Source organism: Delphinus delphis, chromosome 3, assembly GCF_949987515.2.
Source record: "Delphinus delphis chromosome 3, mDelDel1.2, whole genome shotgun sequence".
Taxonomy (NCBI): domain Eukaryota; kingdom Metazoa; phylum Chordata; class Mammalia; order Artiodactyla; family Delphinidae; genus Delphinus; species Delphinus delphis.
Window position 1 is genome coordinate 6,540,167 of NC_082685.1, and position 14,634 is coordinate 6,554,800.

The 14,634-nt window shown below is 59.7% G+C and overlaps 2 protein-coding genes across 4 annotated transcripts; one reads left to right on the forward strand and one right to left on the reverse strand.

Annotated features, from left to right (window-relative positions):
* Positions 1-620: 620 nt before the first annotated feature.
* On the forward strand, positions 621-4,993 carry CRB3 (crumbs cell polarity complex component 3). Its single transcript, XM_060007572.1, has 8 exons — positions 621-928; positions 1,262-1,472; positions 1,686-1,793; positions 1,904-2,346; positions 2,573-2,765; positions 3,487-3,560; positions 4,189-4,332; positions 4,676-4,993. Exons 5-8 carry the CDS (start codon positions 2,684-2,686, stop codon positions 4,745-4,747), a joined length of 372 nt encoding a protein of 123 aa, XP_059863555.1. The 5' UTR covers positions 621-928; positions 1,262-1,472; positions 1,686-1,793; positions 1,904-2,346; positions 2,573-2,683; the 3' UTR covers positions 4,748-4,993.
* Positions 4,994-5,240: 247 nt separating this feature from the next.
* DENND1C (DENN domain containing 1C) lies at positions 5,241-13,881 on the reverse strand. 3 transcript variants are annotated; one of them, XM_060007569.1, is made up of 23 exons: positions 13,779-13,881; positions 12,795-12,859; positions 12,666-12,709; positions 12,475-12,524; positions 11,990-12,109; positions 11,840-11,909; positions 11,589-11,669; positions 11,432-11,497; positions 11,290-11,343; positions 11,067-11,177; positions 10,211-10,311; positions 10,061-10,106; positions 9,835-9,936; positions 9,621-9,746; positions 8,632-8,736; positions 7,781-7,871; positions 7,643-7,683; positions 7,363-7,434; positions 6,703-6,747; positions 6,526-6,633; positions 6,279-6,346; positions 5,957-6,140; positions 5,241-5,855 (listed from the first exon to the last, which is right to left on the reverse strand). In XM_060007569.1, the coding sequence occupies exons 1-23, from the start codon at positions 13,793-13,795 to the stop codon at positions 5,241-5,243; spliced, it is 2,382 nt and encodes a 793-aa protein (XP_059863552.1). In that variant the 5' UTR covers positions 13,796-13,881. The 3 variants fall into 3 exon arrangements, with proteins under 3 accessions (XP_059863552.1, XP_059863553.1, XP_059863554.1); XM_060007570.1 differs by lacking the exons at positions 12,475-12,524; positions 13,779-13,881 and having other exon boundaries at positions 12,795-12,836; XM_060007571.1 differs by lacking the exons at positions 5,241-5,855; positions 7,643-7,683 and having other exon boundaries at positions 6,005-6,140.
* Between the last annotated feature and the right edge of the window lie 753 nt (positions 13,882-14,634).

Genomic DNA, 14,634 nt, shown 5'->3' on the forward strand with positions numbered 1-14,634 from the left:
GAGGGGAGGGGGATGGGGGCGGAGCTGGGGGGGGGCGTGTCAGGGATGCACTCTTATTAGCACAATCTAGGGAGCAACCACGTTCATTCTCGGAAGGGGGGTTCGAGAGATCAATGATCTCAGGTCTGGTTTCAGAGTTCCGTTTCTGCGTGCCTCAGTTTACCCTCTGCCCAAGGGGACGAGGTAGGGAGATGTCAGGGATTGGGTTACATAATCCCTTTCCACTTGACCTCCCTCCTCTACTAATCCTCCTCAGGAACTAAAGTTCTCGGTTTCCCTAGACGTACTCAGAACCAACTCTGTGCCATCTAGCCCTGCAACAGCCCGCCCGCTCATTTCACATTGCCTAAGGGGCCACAGAAGCAGAAAACCAAGCCGCCTTGCTCTCCCTCCGTGTTTTCTTCCTGCCCGCGCGCCTCCTTTCTCGGTCCCACTCAGACTGGGAAACAGAAGATCAACGCGTGGCGCGGCTGCAAAGTCGGTTTCCTATTGGCCAGAGCCTCAGGAGCTGTGCCCTGCGGTCCCGCCTTGCTCACCCATCTAGGCGGGGCCTTCCCAATGACCCCACACTGCCTTGGGCCCCGCGGCCCCCGGCTCGCCTAGCAGTCTTAAAGGGGCCTCTGCCGGATCCAGACGCCGAGCAGACTGCTTTCTCCGGACCGGCTTACGGGGGGAATCTGAGTCCCAGGAGCGGCTGGGGATAAGGACAGCGTTGCTGGAAGTGGGGCCCCAGCCTGTCGCGCTCGCTGCACCTGCCAAATGTCCCTCCCACTAGTTTAGGGCGCAGTTTCTCGATTCGCCATTAGGGGGAGGGGCGCCCAGATCTTTTGACAGCGAATAATAATAATAGCTAACGTTGATTCATTGCTTTGCACAAGCCTTGGCCTTTTACTCACCCCTCGCGTCGTCCTCGCTAAAACCCTATAAGGTAAGTGGGACTGGCTTTCCCACTTCACAGGTGACGAAACAGGAGGTTAAGCCGCTCACCGCAGTCCACATGCCCAGGAAGGGGCAAAGCAGACATTTAACTAGACCTGGGATTCTTACCCAACATCGCTCTATGCCCTAGAAGGGATTAATTTTCCCTTAACCATCACTCTTCTCTCTAGAGTCCCCAGGAGGGGGTCGTCTTATTATCTTCGTCCTTTATCCAAAGGACGATCGTGAAGGCACACATGGTTCCCACTCAGCTTCTGCCCAGACAGGTGTGCTCAAACGAGCCTCTTGTAGAGGGTCCCCTCACAGATGTTTTCATTCACAGGTCGCCCTTGCAGGTGCTGTACAGATATTTTCCCACGGAGATGCCCCAAACAAATGTTTTCTCACAGATGCATCCTTGACAGGTGGACCTCAAAACACATGAGCCCCCCCACCAAAGATGTGCTTCAATGTGAGTGTGCCCCATGCAGGCGTGCTCAGGTCTTCCTCTCGTGTGAACTCAATTCAATGCAGCTGTTTCCTTCACCTCACAGGTATGTTTCTCAACAGGTGTTCCTCCACCCAGGAATGCGTCATAGAGCCTCCCCCGCCATACGTGTGTTCCATTTAATCATTCACCCGTACGGGGCTCTTTCCATATAACTGGGTCCCCTACAAGTGTACTTAAATGCAGGTATGTCTCGTACAGGTGTTTCCAATACCTTTACACACAGGAATTCCTTCTGCAAGTCTTGTTCATTTCATAGGTGAGCCATGCAGATGCATTCCCCAAACAGATGTACCCCGCGCCAAAGTGCCTCAGCCAGGTGTTTGTAACCATGCAGGTGTGTTCTATACAGCTGTTTTCCACACAGGTAGGCTTCCATTCAGCTGTACTCCAAAGAGATGTGATTCAAAGCAGATGTCTCCCATGGGTGTTCTTACACATCCGTGCAGATTTCTTTACACGTTTGTTCCCATGCAGGTGTGTCCCACACCAGTGTTTTTTCATTAGAGGCTCCCCATCCCGGTCTGCCCCAGACAGGAGTGCCTCACACATCGGTGACTCCATGCCCCGTGTGTCTCCACACCTGGACGATTCTACAGATGTACCTGCAGTGCAGGTGAGAGGCCCCTTTTACACCTGCGCGCTTCCGCTCCTTTTCACTCCTCCCGATTATGAGATTGGGTTCCCGTTACAGGTGCGTCCACGGCGCGGACCCGCCCCCGCTTGGCCCCGCCCTTTCATCTAGGCTCAGGTGCACAAGCCGGAAGTGCGCTCACCTCCAAGGTGAGTGACTAAACTTTCCGGGTCACGTGAGCCGGCGGAGCTGGAAGAGTCCGACCGAGCCACTGACCGACGGATCGAGGGTTCGAGCGAGGGACCGGGATCGGGACCCTGAGCGGGGTCGAAGACGCCCGGGCCAGGTAGGGAGGCAGGTCACGCGGCTGGGCCTGCCACCCCTCCCCCCTTCCCTTCCCTTCCCCTTTCCCCAGCCCAGGAACGCGCCGCCCCCAGTTAATCTTTAATCTCTGACCTCTGGCGGCGGGGGGCGGGGCGGGACTCCTGGGTGGCCGGCGCGGGTCGCCCCTCCCAGGGGCCTGCGCTCGGGTCCGGCCCTCTCCCCCACGCTCCGGCCTTTCTCCTTTCCAGCCCCCAGGTGCGGGGTCGAAGGTACCCCCCCCCCCCCACCGCCCGAGATGCGGTAGGAGCGGCGCGCGCGACAATCCCTGTCCCCTGTGCCACCAGCCCGTCACCCGGCCCATGGCGAGCCCCGGCCTGGGGCTGCTCTTGGCACTCGGCCTGCCGCTGCTGCTGACCCGCTGGGGCCGGGTCTGGGGGCAAAGTAGGTACCGGTCGGGGGCACTGGGGGTCCGGGCTTAGAAGCGCTGGGTGCCTGGGACGCTGAGAGGGCAAGAACCCAGGAGCGGGCATGCGATGCCTAGGTCTGGGGTAGGGGTGGGGGCGTAGAATTTCTGTGTCCTTCCTTGGACGGTTGGAGTTGGTCTAGGAGAATTCCTGAGTTGGGCGGAATTGTGAGCTGCCGGGAGAAGAGGCCTGCGGTCCGGAGCCTCAGTAGGGTTGAGCAGTTTGGGGGAAATGGAAGCCAGGAGGAGGCCTGCCTGGGGCTCCAAGCCCAGGTGGAGCAGGTTGACCAGAGGTGGGGACGCTGCCTTTCAGGAGCCTGGGGGGAGGTGTGAGTCAGACACTCCAGGGAAAATGCAGGATCCGCCCAGATCCTGAAGGGCAGAGGGAGGGCCGGAGAGGTGAGGCTGGGGTTGGGGGGAGGGTTGGGCTTCCCCACACCATCCATTATAATAGCCCCCAACTCTGCGCAAACTGCAGACCGCTGTTGGCTGATTACTCAGCGCTGGGCTCCCCTGGGTAAGGGGTGCCCTGTGGGGCCAAATCAGCGGGGCCAGCCCCTGTGTGGAGGCCGCTCACAGAATGAAAGTCTCAAAAGGGCAGAGTTCTAACGAGGGGAAATGGCCCAGGAAGATGCACATGCTTCCAGATGGGAAGGGATAGATGGGGATTCATTTATCTTCTCTACCACCGCCCTGCAGCACCGGAGCCCACTGTAAGTGAGAACAGCACAATTACACCCTCTGGCCCCAGCCCTGGCTCCAATGGGGCCCTGGTGAGTTGGGGTATATGTGGGAGAAGAGCGGCAGGGATTTTATGCGGGAGGCCCCCGTGTAGCAGGTGGGAGGGCCTAGATGCCCAGAGGCGGCAGGCTGCACAGTGGGGGAGGCATTGGAGAACCCTAAGTGGGAGAGACCAGAATATCAACATGGCAAATGGGGAGACCGAGAACCCCAGGAAGGGGATGGGCAAGAACACCATGCCTGGCGGGAGTTCCCTGGCGGTCTAGTGGTTAAGACTCCGCGCTTCCAATGCAGGGGGCACAGGTTGGATCCCTGGTTGGGGAACTAAGACACACACACACACACACAAAAAGAATACCATGCTTGGCAAGGGGGTCCAGGAGCCCCCATGCCTCTCAGGCAGGGGGAGGAGGGATCTAGGAGCCTAGATGCGGCAGGCGCTTGGGAGAAGGACCCCAGACATGGCAGGTAGGGGAGACTGGGAACCCCAGATGTGATATGATGGGGGTCAGGAACCCTGAGTGGAGGAAGCCAGTCACCAAAAGTGGAGGGTGCGGGGGGAGGGGATTAGCGTTTCCAGATAATTCTCAGGCGGGGGTGGACGGGATGCCCAAGCTCAGGTGGGTCACACCTGTGTCCCCCCCCATCCCCCGCCAACAGTCGCAGGAGGCCACCATTGCTATCATCGTGGTCTTCTCCCTGCTGGCCGCCCTGCTCCTGGCCGTGGGCCTGGTACTTCTGGTGCGGAAGCTTCGGGAGAAGCGGCAGACGGAGGGCACCTACCGGCCCAGCAGCGAGGAGCAGGTGGGTGCCCGAGCTCCACCGCCTCCCAACCTCAAGCTGCCGCCTGAGGAGCGGCTCATCTGAATGCTGGGGCTGGCCACAGCTGCCTGCACCGCTCAGGACTGCCCGGCGCTCAGCTGCACGCAGCAGCTGCCACCGACACACCAGCCTCTGACGGCTCCGGAGGACTCGGGGGGGCCACGGGGCACCTGCCGGGCGGGCTCTGCGAAGCATGCCGCCTCTGCTTGACTCTGCCTGCAGTTGGGGTGCCGGGGCTGCGGACCTGCCTCCCCGCTTGCCGCACCATCAGCCATCTGTCTGCCTGCCACACAGGCCCGACACCCCCCCTCTCCTTTCCTTTCAGTTCTCCCATGCAGCCGAGGCCCAGGCTCCCCAGGACTCCAAGGAGACGGTGCGGGGCTGCCTGCCCATCTAGGTCCCCTTCCTCTACCCATCACCCTTCCTGGCTGTGTGACCTTGGGGGAAGGCAGAGACCTCTCTGGGCAATCAGACACACGCAGCGCTTAAGAATAGAAGGGAAGAAGGTGCTTCAAAGACTCTGCCTTTGAAGAAAAGGGAGACTGAGGCTGCTTACTTTATATATATCTATACAATGGGTAGAGTGGTGTAATAAAACCTTTTTGTGAGCTGGTGGGGGCAGGAGTTAGCCTAGATGGAGGAGACACATAGGCTGTTGAGAGATGAATTGTAAGGTCTCTAGGGTCCTTGGGGCTGGGAGGGCTTCCTGGAAGGGAAAGGCTTTTAGCTGCACTTAAGAGCCAGCCGGAGGCTGCTTTGGGAGGGAAGGTGGGGAGCGGGGTGGGTGTCTGAGCAGAAACAGGGCTCCCAGGTAAACCCACCAGGAAAAGCAAGCTTTGGGCTCTTGCAGCTTTATTGAGGGGCCAGAGTCTCCTCCAGACCCCTGATGCTTAACCTTCAAAACACTTTTTAAGCTCAGCAACCCTGGGCCGGCTCCTGGCCTGGAGCCCCCGCCAGTTCCCAGCAGGAGGATCAGGGGACCTGGGCGCTCCCGGCTCCTCGTGGGGCTGGAGGTGCGTGCGCTCTGGGAGCAGGACTTCCGAAGGCTGGGCTCTGGGGTTCTCTGGGGAACCGGGATCCGAGAAAGAATCAAGGACTTGGGATGTCCAGGTAATATCCGAGTTGGGCTTTGTGGGGGTCAGAAGTGGGGGGCTTTCTCGAGGGCTGGGTGCTGTGGAGAGCTGGGAGCAGGGACTCTCCTGGGCTGTGGGATCCTGGGTTGCCTCGTGGGGAGGGGAGAGGCGTAGAGGCTGGGGATCTGTGAGAGAGGAGCTGGGGTCCCCTTTGCTGCTTGGGTCTGCAGAAGCTGTCGAAGACTGGGACGGAGAAATGATTTCTGGGCTGGCCTCTGAGGGCAGCTGGGAAGTGGGGTGCTCCGAGGCGCTCGTGGCATCTGAAGGCTGGGGGGTGTGCAGAGGCGGCAGGCCGACAGAAAGGGACAGGGGCTGGGGCCCTGGTGGTTTCTCGTCATCCGCTTGCCATCTCCATCTCCCTGGTATGTCGGGCTGGGTGGGGATGGGGAGATGGGCACGTTGCTGGCCTTTAAATGAAGGAGGGGCCGGCAGGTTGGATGAGCAAATGGGGGAGGGCTGGGGGGGGCTCTCACCAGGCTGTGGCAGCAGTCCAAACTCTGGCTTGGCCGCAGGCTGCTGTTCCGGGTGGCCGTCACGCTCAGACTATCCAGAATCTCGCTCAGCAAATCCAGTTCTTCTCCGGACCCAAGGAAGCTGCCATCCAGAGCTTCCTCTGCCAACGGTCCCTGGGCATCCTCGGGGCTCAGAGAGGGTGTCCTGGGTGAGGATGGGCAGCCTCAGATATCTGCCCCAGACCAGCTGCTCTGAAGGGTCTGGAGTTTTGGGGCCCACTTCCCCAGGAGTCCCGGCCCCCCACTTCCAACATTGCTCCCTCCCTCTGCCTTGGAGTCTTACTCCTCCCCCAGGGACTCAGAAGGTCTCTCTTCCCGCTGGAGTCTCCTGCTGGGGCGAAGGGGCCGGTTCTGCAAAGGATAGATTTGGGGGCTGGGGCCTCAGGAGCTACAGAATCAGGGGGTTCTGTGAAGGGGGGAGTGGGCGCCCCATTTTGGGGGTAGTCGAGATGTCTGGCTGGAGACGGGATGGGAGAAGGGCTTGATGATAAGTCCAGGTACATGCGTGGGCACGGGGGCGGGGCTCTTACCTGTCCAAAGTGCTGGGTGATAGGCAAGCGCTGCTGCAGGCAATCTGAGCGGCTGGTGAGGGAAGGGGCCCTCAGGGAGCCCCCCCTCTGCAGGCCAGAGTCCCCATCCTAGGAAGAGGGTGGGTGAGCCAGGAGCCCCTCCCCCCGCTGCCCCGCGGCGTTGGCTACCGGCTTTACCTTGTACGTCAGAAGGCTCTGCACACCCTTCAAGCCACTCTTCGCCTACGGAGGAGCCGAAAGAGACTGAGAATCCGGAGCGATCTGACCCTGGACATTTGAGAGCTCAGCCCTCCATCCGCGAAGACACTTTTGTCTTGCCATCTGCTCATGTGTGTCTCAAAATATATTCAGGTTCCCCCGGTACCCCCTAAGAAGTCAATACCAACTTGCCCCTTTGACTAACACAGAAGGAATGTCACTGGAGGAGATAACCCCCAAATGAAACAGGGAATGGCAAAGCCAGAACGTCGTAAAAGTGAGTCAGTGTTCAAAAGCCAAGCAAAGAATAAAATCCAGCAGACGATTGCGAGCTGTGGAAGTTGGTCCCAGGAAAATCTGGGGCCTGGGAGAAAAACCAACCACAAGGGCAGAAGCTGGGATTGTGGTGTCTCAGGACAAAAGATGTTTGCCAAAGAAGCTTGGTTGTCATTTTTAAATAGGAAAGACCTGATGCGACAAAAATGAATGAACACAGTCAATGGAAAATAAAAGTAGGAAACATGGTAAATGATTTAACTGCTGGTTTAGTTCTGATAAATTGTGTGTGCTCTAAACGTGGGGTTAAACCGTCCTCTGCCTTTGTCACCCTGGTAAGTGGCCTGTCCAGCCCAGCCTCACCGAGCGGTACATGTTTCTGACGGCTGGTTGGGTCTTGGCCTTGACGGAATGCAGGAGGGCACCACCACCTTTCTGGGGAGAGAAAGCCGAGGAAGAGAGGCTTGGGCACGTGGGGTTATCCCAGACCCCACCTGCCCACCCGGGCTGTGTGTCACTGGAGAATCCCCTCTCCCTCTCTGAGTCTTGATTTCTTCACCTCTATCTATAAATGAGCATAGTAGGGACGGTGGTAGGTTTGATTTAATCCCACAATAAACACTAAAGTGTTCGGTGTTACTACCTTTAGGTTGTCTGCCCAGAGCTGGTAGGAGCGAAGGGTCCCTGGAGAGAGGAGAGAGGAGAGAGCATTGCCAGGGTGGGCAGGCTCAGACTGGGCCACAGGTGTGTGTGTGTGGGGGGTGCCAGGTGCAGAGCTCACCTGAGGAAGCCCCGCTACAGGTGATCTCCTGCTCAAAGAGGTCTGAGAAGCCTTCTCCCCTGTTCAGCTTCTCCAGTCGGCCTTCGATGAACTGGGGGTGGGGCAAAGGGTCAGAGAATCAGGCTACCCCAAACATCTGAATGCGAGGACTGGGGATCCGCTCGCCCTCAAGACGTAGAAGCCATCCCCGGCCCCTCCAGAAACCCAACCTTAGGTCCCAGGAGTCTGGAGCCCACCTCAGGAAGCCAGAGGTCCACCGTCTCCCCGCCCGTTCCCACCCCAAGTCAAGATCTGTCTTCAGGGACCAGACCCTGCTCCTCTCAGGGTCGGAGGAGTAGGACTCTGCCACTCCAGACAGGGCCCCCTCCTCTCAGTGACCTTGGAGGAGGTCGACCCCACCTCCAGGGACCCTGGAAGCCAGCCCGCACTGAAGGACCCTGAAGTTCATCCCACGTTCTTCCAAGAACCCAGGAGTCCGGTTCCACCTCCCCCATTACGTCCCTAGAATCCAAGAGTCCAGCCTCCTCTCCCTCCACCCTCGACCCAGGAGGTTCCCGCCTTAGGGACTCAATAATTTCGTTCCATCCCAACCTCCTCATGGACCTAGAGGTAGATCTTATCCCTGGGAACTCAGGTCAGGGGCTCCCATTTTTATGGACCCAAGAGTTCAGTCCTGTCTCTCCCACCCCGGAGACCCTGGAGTAGGGGATCCGGCCGGGCCAACTCTCGCCCCGCCCACTGGGTCCAGGCGTCCGCCCCTCCAGCCCCGGCTTCGGCCTCCGGGATCCGGGCGTCTGCGCCCCTAGCGTCGCCCCTCCGGCCCCAGCCCCGCCCTCCAGATTCTGGCGCACCTGTTTGAACAGCTGCAGGTGCACAGCCCGCCGGTGGAAGGCCTGCAGCGGCGCCCCGGGTTTCTGGGCCAGGAAGGCTTCTTCACTGAAGGTTACAGGCTGGCCCTGGAAGAAGGACTCGGATTCTAAGCTCCCCGCGGCTCTCCAGGATCCCTTATTCTGCTTCCCATATTCTACCTTACATCTGTGTAGCAAACATTGATGGAGCGCCTCTGTGTGCCTGATGTCGTGCAGGGCCTCGTGGGCTGCAGGGAGGACTTGGGCTTTTACCCCGAGGGAGGTGGGAGCCCTGGGAAGGCGGTGGGCAGAGGAGGGGGCGGGGCCTGACTCAGACGCTCCCAGGTGACCTCTGGCGGCTGCACGGAGGTCAGACTGCGGAGCGCGGAGGGTGGGAGCCCGCGAGAGGGGACTCATGGTGACGGGCGAGCGCGCTGATCCAGGCAAACAACAATGGGGATCAGGCCGTGGGGGAGACAGAGGAGGGGGAGAAATGGACAGCTTCCGGCTGTGTTCGGGGCAGAGTCGAAAGCAACATCAGATTCTCAGATAATAGAACTCCCTGACCATGTTTTTATAGAATAGTTGTGAAAAACTGGGGAGGAGGGGATGTCAAGGTTGAAAGTCAGCAGATCCGAGTCCTGGCTTCAACACTCACCCGCTGTGGGGCTTCCAAGCCTTGGTTTCCTCATAGGTAGAATGGGACCACAAGAGTATCCGTCTCATAATACTGTTGTGAGCATTAAGCGAAATAATAATCGCAGCGGTAAAACCTATCATTTATCCATTGTGATGTGCCAGGCAGTAACCGAGCATTTTGCTTATGTCCATTTACAGACTCACGCGACCCTTTTGGGTGGGTACTGTTGGGATCCCATTTTACAGATGAGCAAACAGAGGCACAGAGTAAGCACTCCATAAACGCTAGGTATTCTTATTCTGAATCCTTCAGGGACCCACGGGGTCTCTCCCTCTGCGTCCCCGAAGCTCACCGGGCCGCAGACTAGCGCATCGCGGTACCCCCCGAAGAGCAGGGCCTGGGCTTTGAGGAAGAGACGGGACACCCCTTCTCCGGGGGCCAGCGCGACCTTCCTTAGCCGCAGCCTCAGCAGAGACACCTGGAGGACAAGAGGGCAGCGCTGAGCAGGCGGGTGCGGAGCCTCGTCTCCCGGATGCGGCAGGAGGGTGGAAGGGGGTGTCACTGACCACTTCTGGGGGCAGTGCCTGCACGTCGTCGAAGGGCGTCTCCAAGGTATTGGAGTCCACGTTCATCATCACGACGTCCTCCAGCGCTTTCTCCCGCACTCTCTGTGTTAGGGAGTTGGAGTGGCGATGGCCGCTCAGAGCCCGAGGATCCCCGACAGGGGAGGATACCTGGGGGTGCAGGGGGCCACTCCACCCAACCCTGCCATCCAGGTCCGTTCCCACTTACCTCGGCGAGACTGGCGTGCACTCCGATGAGGTAGGGCATGGGCGCGCTGCGGAAGACCGAGGGGGCCGGTCATGCAGGCGCCGCCCCCGGGTGCCCAGGACCCTAGGCCTCTTCCCGAAGCCCTGCCCCTCTCCAGCCCCTGCCCCTCACCAGCAGTAGTCCAGCAGATGCGGCGGCAGCGTGGGGATCAGCACGTGCTCCCAGCGCATGGGGTACAGGAGAGCGCAGGACGCGTGGACACATGAAGTCAGCTGGGGACGGGTGGGGGACCGTGGAGTCAGGGCCTGGACCCCGAGCTTCAAGGACCCTCTCTGGACGGTGGCTCTCCCGGCTTCATATCCCGTGTCCCCAGTCTCGTGTCTCCCTCCACCTCCCTTCCCCACCCGCTACTGGGTAAGAGGTGAAAACTCAAACCCCTTTCTTGTGAAGGCCAAGAATTCCGCAAATTACAGTGCTTGGAACTGGTGGTGCCAGGACTCAGCACGTGCTAGTCCCTCTCTCTAGGGGTGGAAGCTAATATTCAACCCTCCAGAATCTCTCTCCTTAGGGGTAGGACAGAGACTCAGCCCACTGACCCCACCCCTAGAGAGGCGGAGCTAGAATTCAGTCCCCCCCCCTCCCCCAAGTCTCACCCCTAGGGATAGAGGCTGAATGCTAGCTCCACACCTACCCCGTCCTTCTCCCTTAGGGGCGGAGCTAGAATTTAGCCCTCTCTGATCTCACCCTCCAGAGGGGCGGAGCCAGTCTTGTTCTGGCCCATAGTGGGTGGAGCCTGGACTCAGCGCTCCTGAAGCCGGGGGAGGGGGTACAGCGCAGCCAGCTCTGATTTCCCCCATAAAGGTGGAGCCAGGATTCAACTCAACCCTGACCTTCAAAGGGGCTGAGCCAGGACTTTGCCCTCGGGTCTCGCCCAGTGGGGTTAGAGCTAGGAATCCGTCCCGATGGTCCCGCCCCCAGGGGCCAAGCCAGGCCTCGGCCCCTCCCCGGCCCGGCGGTCCCGCCTCACGGTGCTCAGCTTTCTGGAGGTGAGCAGGACCCTTCGCTCTGCCAGGAGCGCAGCGAATAGCCCCACGATGTTGTCGTCGGTCACCGCCACCACCAGCTCCGTTAGGTTCCTCTGAAGAACGGAGAGGAACGCTGGGCGCGAGGGGCCACAGGATCTGAGAGCCCTCTCCGGGTTTCCGGACCTCTTCCCCCCTCCCAGAGCGCCCTCTCAGGTCTCCACTCACGTTCTCAGGAATGGATGGCAGGCGGCCGGAGTCGGGGGCCACGAAGCAGGAAAGCTGGCGGGGGATTAATAGGGGGACTGATCAGTCAAGGGGTTAGCCTCACGTGGGTGCCCGACCTTCCAGCGTCTCCAGCTCTGCTCACCGGCATGCTCTTCCCGGGGCCAGGGGACGGGATGCCTTGCGCACTGGAGATCATCACTCCGCTGCCCTGGGGGAGATGTGGTGTGTGGTCCTCAGGGCCGGGGTGCAGCCTCTCCAGCCACCTGAAGTCCAACGCCCAGGGGGGAGGGGGTACTCACCAGCTCCAGCCCCACTGAGTCCTGGGTCCCGGGAAGGGGCTGCTGCAGCAGATGTAGAAGAAGTTCGTTGACCTCTGAGACCTGGGTAGGGGTGGGATGCCTGAGCCAGAATGCGGGTTGGGGACTCTGAGGGTCTTGACTCAGGCTGGGTGGTCTGGAGCCAAAGGGGCTCGGTCAGGCCTGGGAATTCAGAGCCAGGCTGGGGCCTTGGTGGGAGTGGGACGGGGAATGACGGGGAGAGCTGGTCTCACTTGATCCTGTGCCAGGAGGTCCCCAACTGTGTTCAGCAGTTTGTAGAACACTTCAAACCAAGGCAGGTGGCTGCGGAGAGTGGACACAGTTTTCATGCAGTGCCTGTAGGCAGAGGCCCTTCCCCCGGCGCAGACCCCCATATCCCACACCTGAGGATGCAGAGACAGCTGTGGGCACCAGCCCGGAGGCGGGAGAAGCCAAATCTGCGGGTGCCGGTCAGGTCCGTGAGGGCAAAGGTGAAATGCTGTACGGCGGTGCTGGGGGGCTCTCTGGGGGCAGGAAAAGCTCTCAGAGACCTGGGCATCCCACCTCCGTGAACCCCCCTCCCCTTCATGCCCCTGACAGTGCTCCTAGTATTGCGTCCACCAGTCTGGGGCCCTGGGTGTATAGGTCCCTAGTTGTCAGTGTCTTCGGTTCTCTGAGGCCCTGGGTCCCTGAGACCCTGGGTAAATGCGTCCCTTTGTGTATAGGTCGCTATTTGTCAGGGTCCCCCGGTTTCTGAGTCCCTGGGTCTCTGAATCTCAGGGGCCCTGGGTATATGGCCTCTGTTGTCTGAGTCTCTGGGTGTTGGAATCCTGGGGGTCCGTGAGAGGTCTGGGTCCCTGGGTCCTTGGGTGTCTGCTTCCTTCCATACCTTTCCACATCAAAGGGGAAGCAGAATTTGGGCACCATCTGCATAGCCTCCTGGGGGTGGAGAGAAGCACACACTGCTTGGCCACTCAGGTTGGGCTCCACCCCTAAGCTCCCAGTGGTCTGAGACATAGGGTCCCCTCCCCCAGGGGGACAGGCCCTGGCCCCTGGGGAGCAAGGAGCCAGCCTGCATACCTGGTCCCGGAAGTCTGGGGGGAACTGCCGCAGGATGGGGGGATCTGCACAGAGAGCAGGCTTCTAAGTTCAGGGTCCCGGGCCCACCCTCCATCTCGACCCCCATCCCCAATGATGCCCCTGACTCACCCTCTTGCAGGGAGGGAGGGTAGGCCGCTTCGAAGAACCAGTCAAACAGGGCAGGGAGACCCCTTCTGCAGGGCAGGAAAGGGTTCAGTGTGTCCAGGGATTTGCTTCTGTGTGTGTGTCTGCACCTGTGTGTGATTGTGTATGTGTGTGTGTGTGTGTCTGCAATTCTATTCTGTGTCTGCCTGAAAGGATGAGACTGTCCAGGGCATGTCAGGTAGGACTGTGCATATGTGTGGCTGAGCCAGTGTGAGGCTGAATGACATCCCCATTGTCTTGGGTGGCCCTGAGGGTCCCTGGGTATATGTGCGAGGCCCTGCCCAAGCGTCTCTGTGTACGCGACTTCATGGGGCCCTGGAGCCCTCAGAGTTTTTATCAGAAGAAAGAGGGCAGCGTGCCCTGGTCCTTCCGGGAACCCTGCAATCTCTGCCTTCCTGCCCTGGCCCCCAACCCTCTATCCATCTTGCAGAGGATGTCGGGACTTGGGTTCAGGGAGAGAGACAGAGGAAGAGAACAGGGAGTGAGTGCACACACATTGTCCCTGAGATTGGGACCCCCCTCACACTGAGCTTCATCCTCACGCTGACACAAGTCCCACACGATCAATCACTCCTGCACATGGACACACGGAGCACGCCCCTCCCCCCCGCTGACCCCGGAAGCCAGGCTCCCCATCCCTGAGATACATCAAAAGGCACAGGCTCAGGAGTTACAAACTTAGTCATACAGAGCCAGCGGAGAGCAGGGGAGAGAGAGAGAGAGAAAGAGAGAGAGAGAGAGAGATTGGAAGGTCCCAGAGTGGCCCGAGTGTGCCTGAGAGCAGGGTCCATACTGTAGGCCAGCTGAGTGTCCTCCCCTAATTCCAGCCACCTGCCCCTGTGGCTCGCGGTCCCTCCCGGGCCTGCCCCAGCCTCGTTCTCCTTGGCCCCAGCCCAGGCCCGGTCTGGGAATCTTGGTTCAGAAGATGGGAGAGGGGGCAGCTCTTACTCAGCTGTGGATCCCATGGTCCCTGCAGGGCTGGCCCGGCGGGGCCCTTTCCTCAGGGGCGCTGGGGGGGGGCCTGTGCTTTCTCAAGGCTGGGCCCTGAGCCGGCTCAGCTTCCTGTGTGGCTGAGAGAGGAAGTTTAACGGGTGACGTCCCCGGAGGAAGGCCCCTGCCCCCACCCACTGTGAGAGACCCAGGCGTCCCGCCTTCTAGACTTCTACAGGATGGGTGGGCAAGAGGTGTGCAAGCTCAGAGGCCAGACCCCCAGGCCCATCCTGCCAGGAGGGTTGCATCTGGTTTCTGCCATCACACCCAAGCCTTCCCTTCTCCGTGGCAGCCAAGGACTCACAGTTTGCCTAAAATGCTTCCTCTTCCCTCAACTCTTTTTCCTTTGATCCCTCTGCGCTGGTCATTCCCCCCAGTACCACCAGAGGGAGCCAGGCTGAAGAGTGGACGCGGAGGCACGAGGAAGGTAGACAGACAGCAGACAGAACACAGGCACAGACAAACAGACAGCACACACAGGGCTAGGGAGTGACCAACACAAACAGGCCAGAACAGTCACAGACAGCGGACAGACACGGAGACCTACCAAGTTATACAGGCAGCACAAAGTCACAGACACAAACCAACAAGTACAGCGGGACAGCACACGCATAAAGAAGTCCTTGTCCATCCAGATGATAGGTGCAGGGAGATAACACACAGGCACAGAGACAGCAGATACACTTGCAGGGACCACGGCTGTCAATGCAAACGGAATAACAGAGAAGCAGACCCAGACAACAGACAGAGACGCATAGAGCACAGACGTAGAGCAGTAACAAAGGGACAGACGCAGTCAGGGCCCAGCCACAAG

Coding starts and splice junctions, on each gene's coding strand:
- CRB3 (XM_060007572.1), top strand. CDS start 2,684: ATGGCGAGCCCCGGCCTGGGGCTGCTCTTGGCACTCGGCCTGCCGCTG. Junction 3,561..4,188: donor CTGGCTCCAATGGGGCCCTG/GTGAGTTGGGGT, acceptor CCCCGCCAACAG/TCGCAGGAGGCCACCATTGC. Junction 4,333..4,675: donor GGCCCAGCAGCGAGGAGCAG/GTGGGTGCCCGA, acceptor CTTTCCTTTCAG/TTCTCCCATGCAGCCGAGGC.
- DENND1C (XM_060007569.1), bottom strand. Junction 11,670..11,839: donor ACCTCCTGGCACAGGATCAA/GTGAGACCAGCT, acceptor ACCCCTACCCAG/GTCTCAGAGGTCAACGAACT. Junction 10,107..10,210: donor CATCTGCTGGACTACTGCTG/GTGAGGGGCAGG, acceptor GGTCTTCCGCAG/CGCGCCCATGCCCTACCTCA.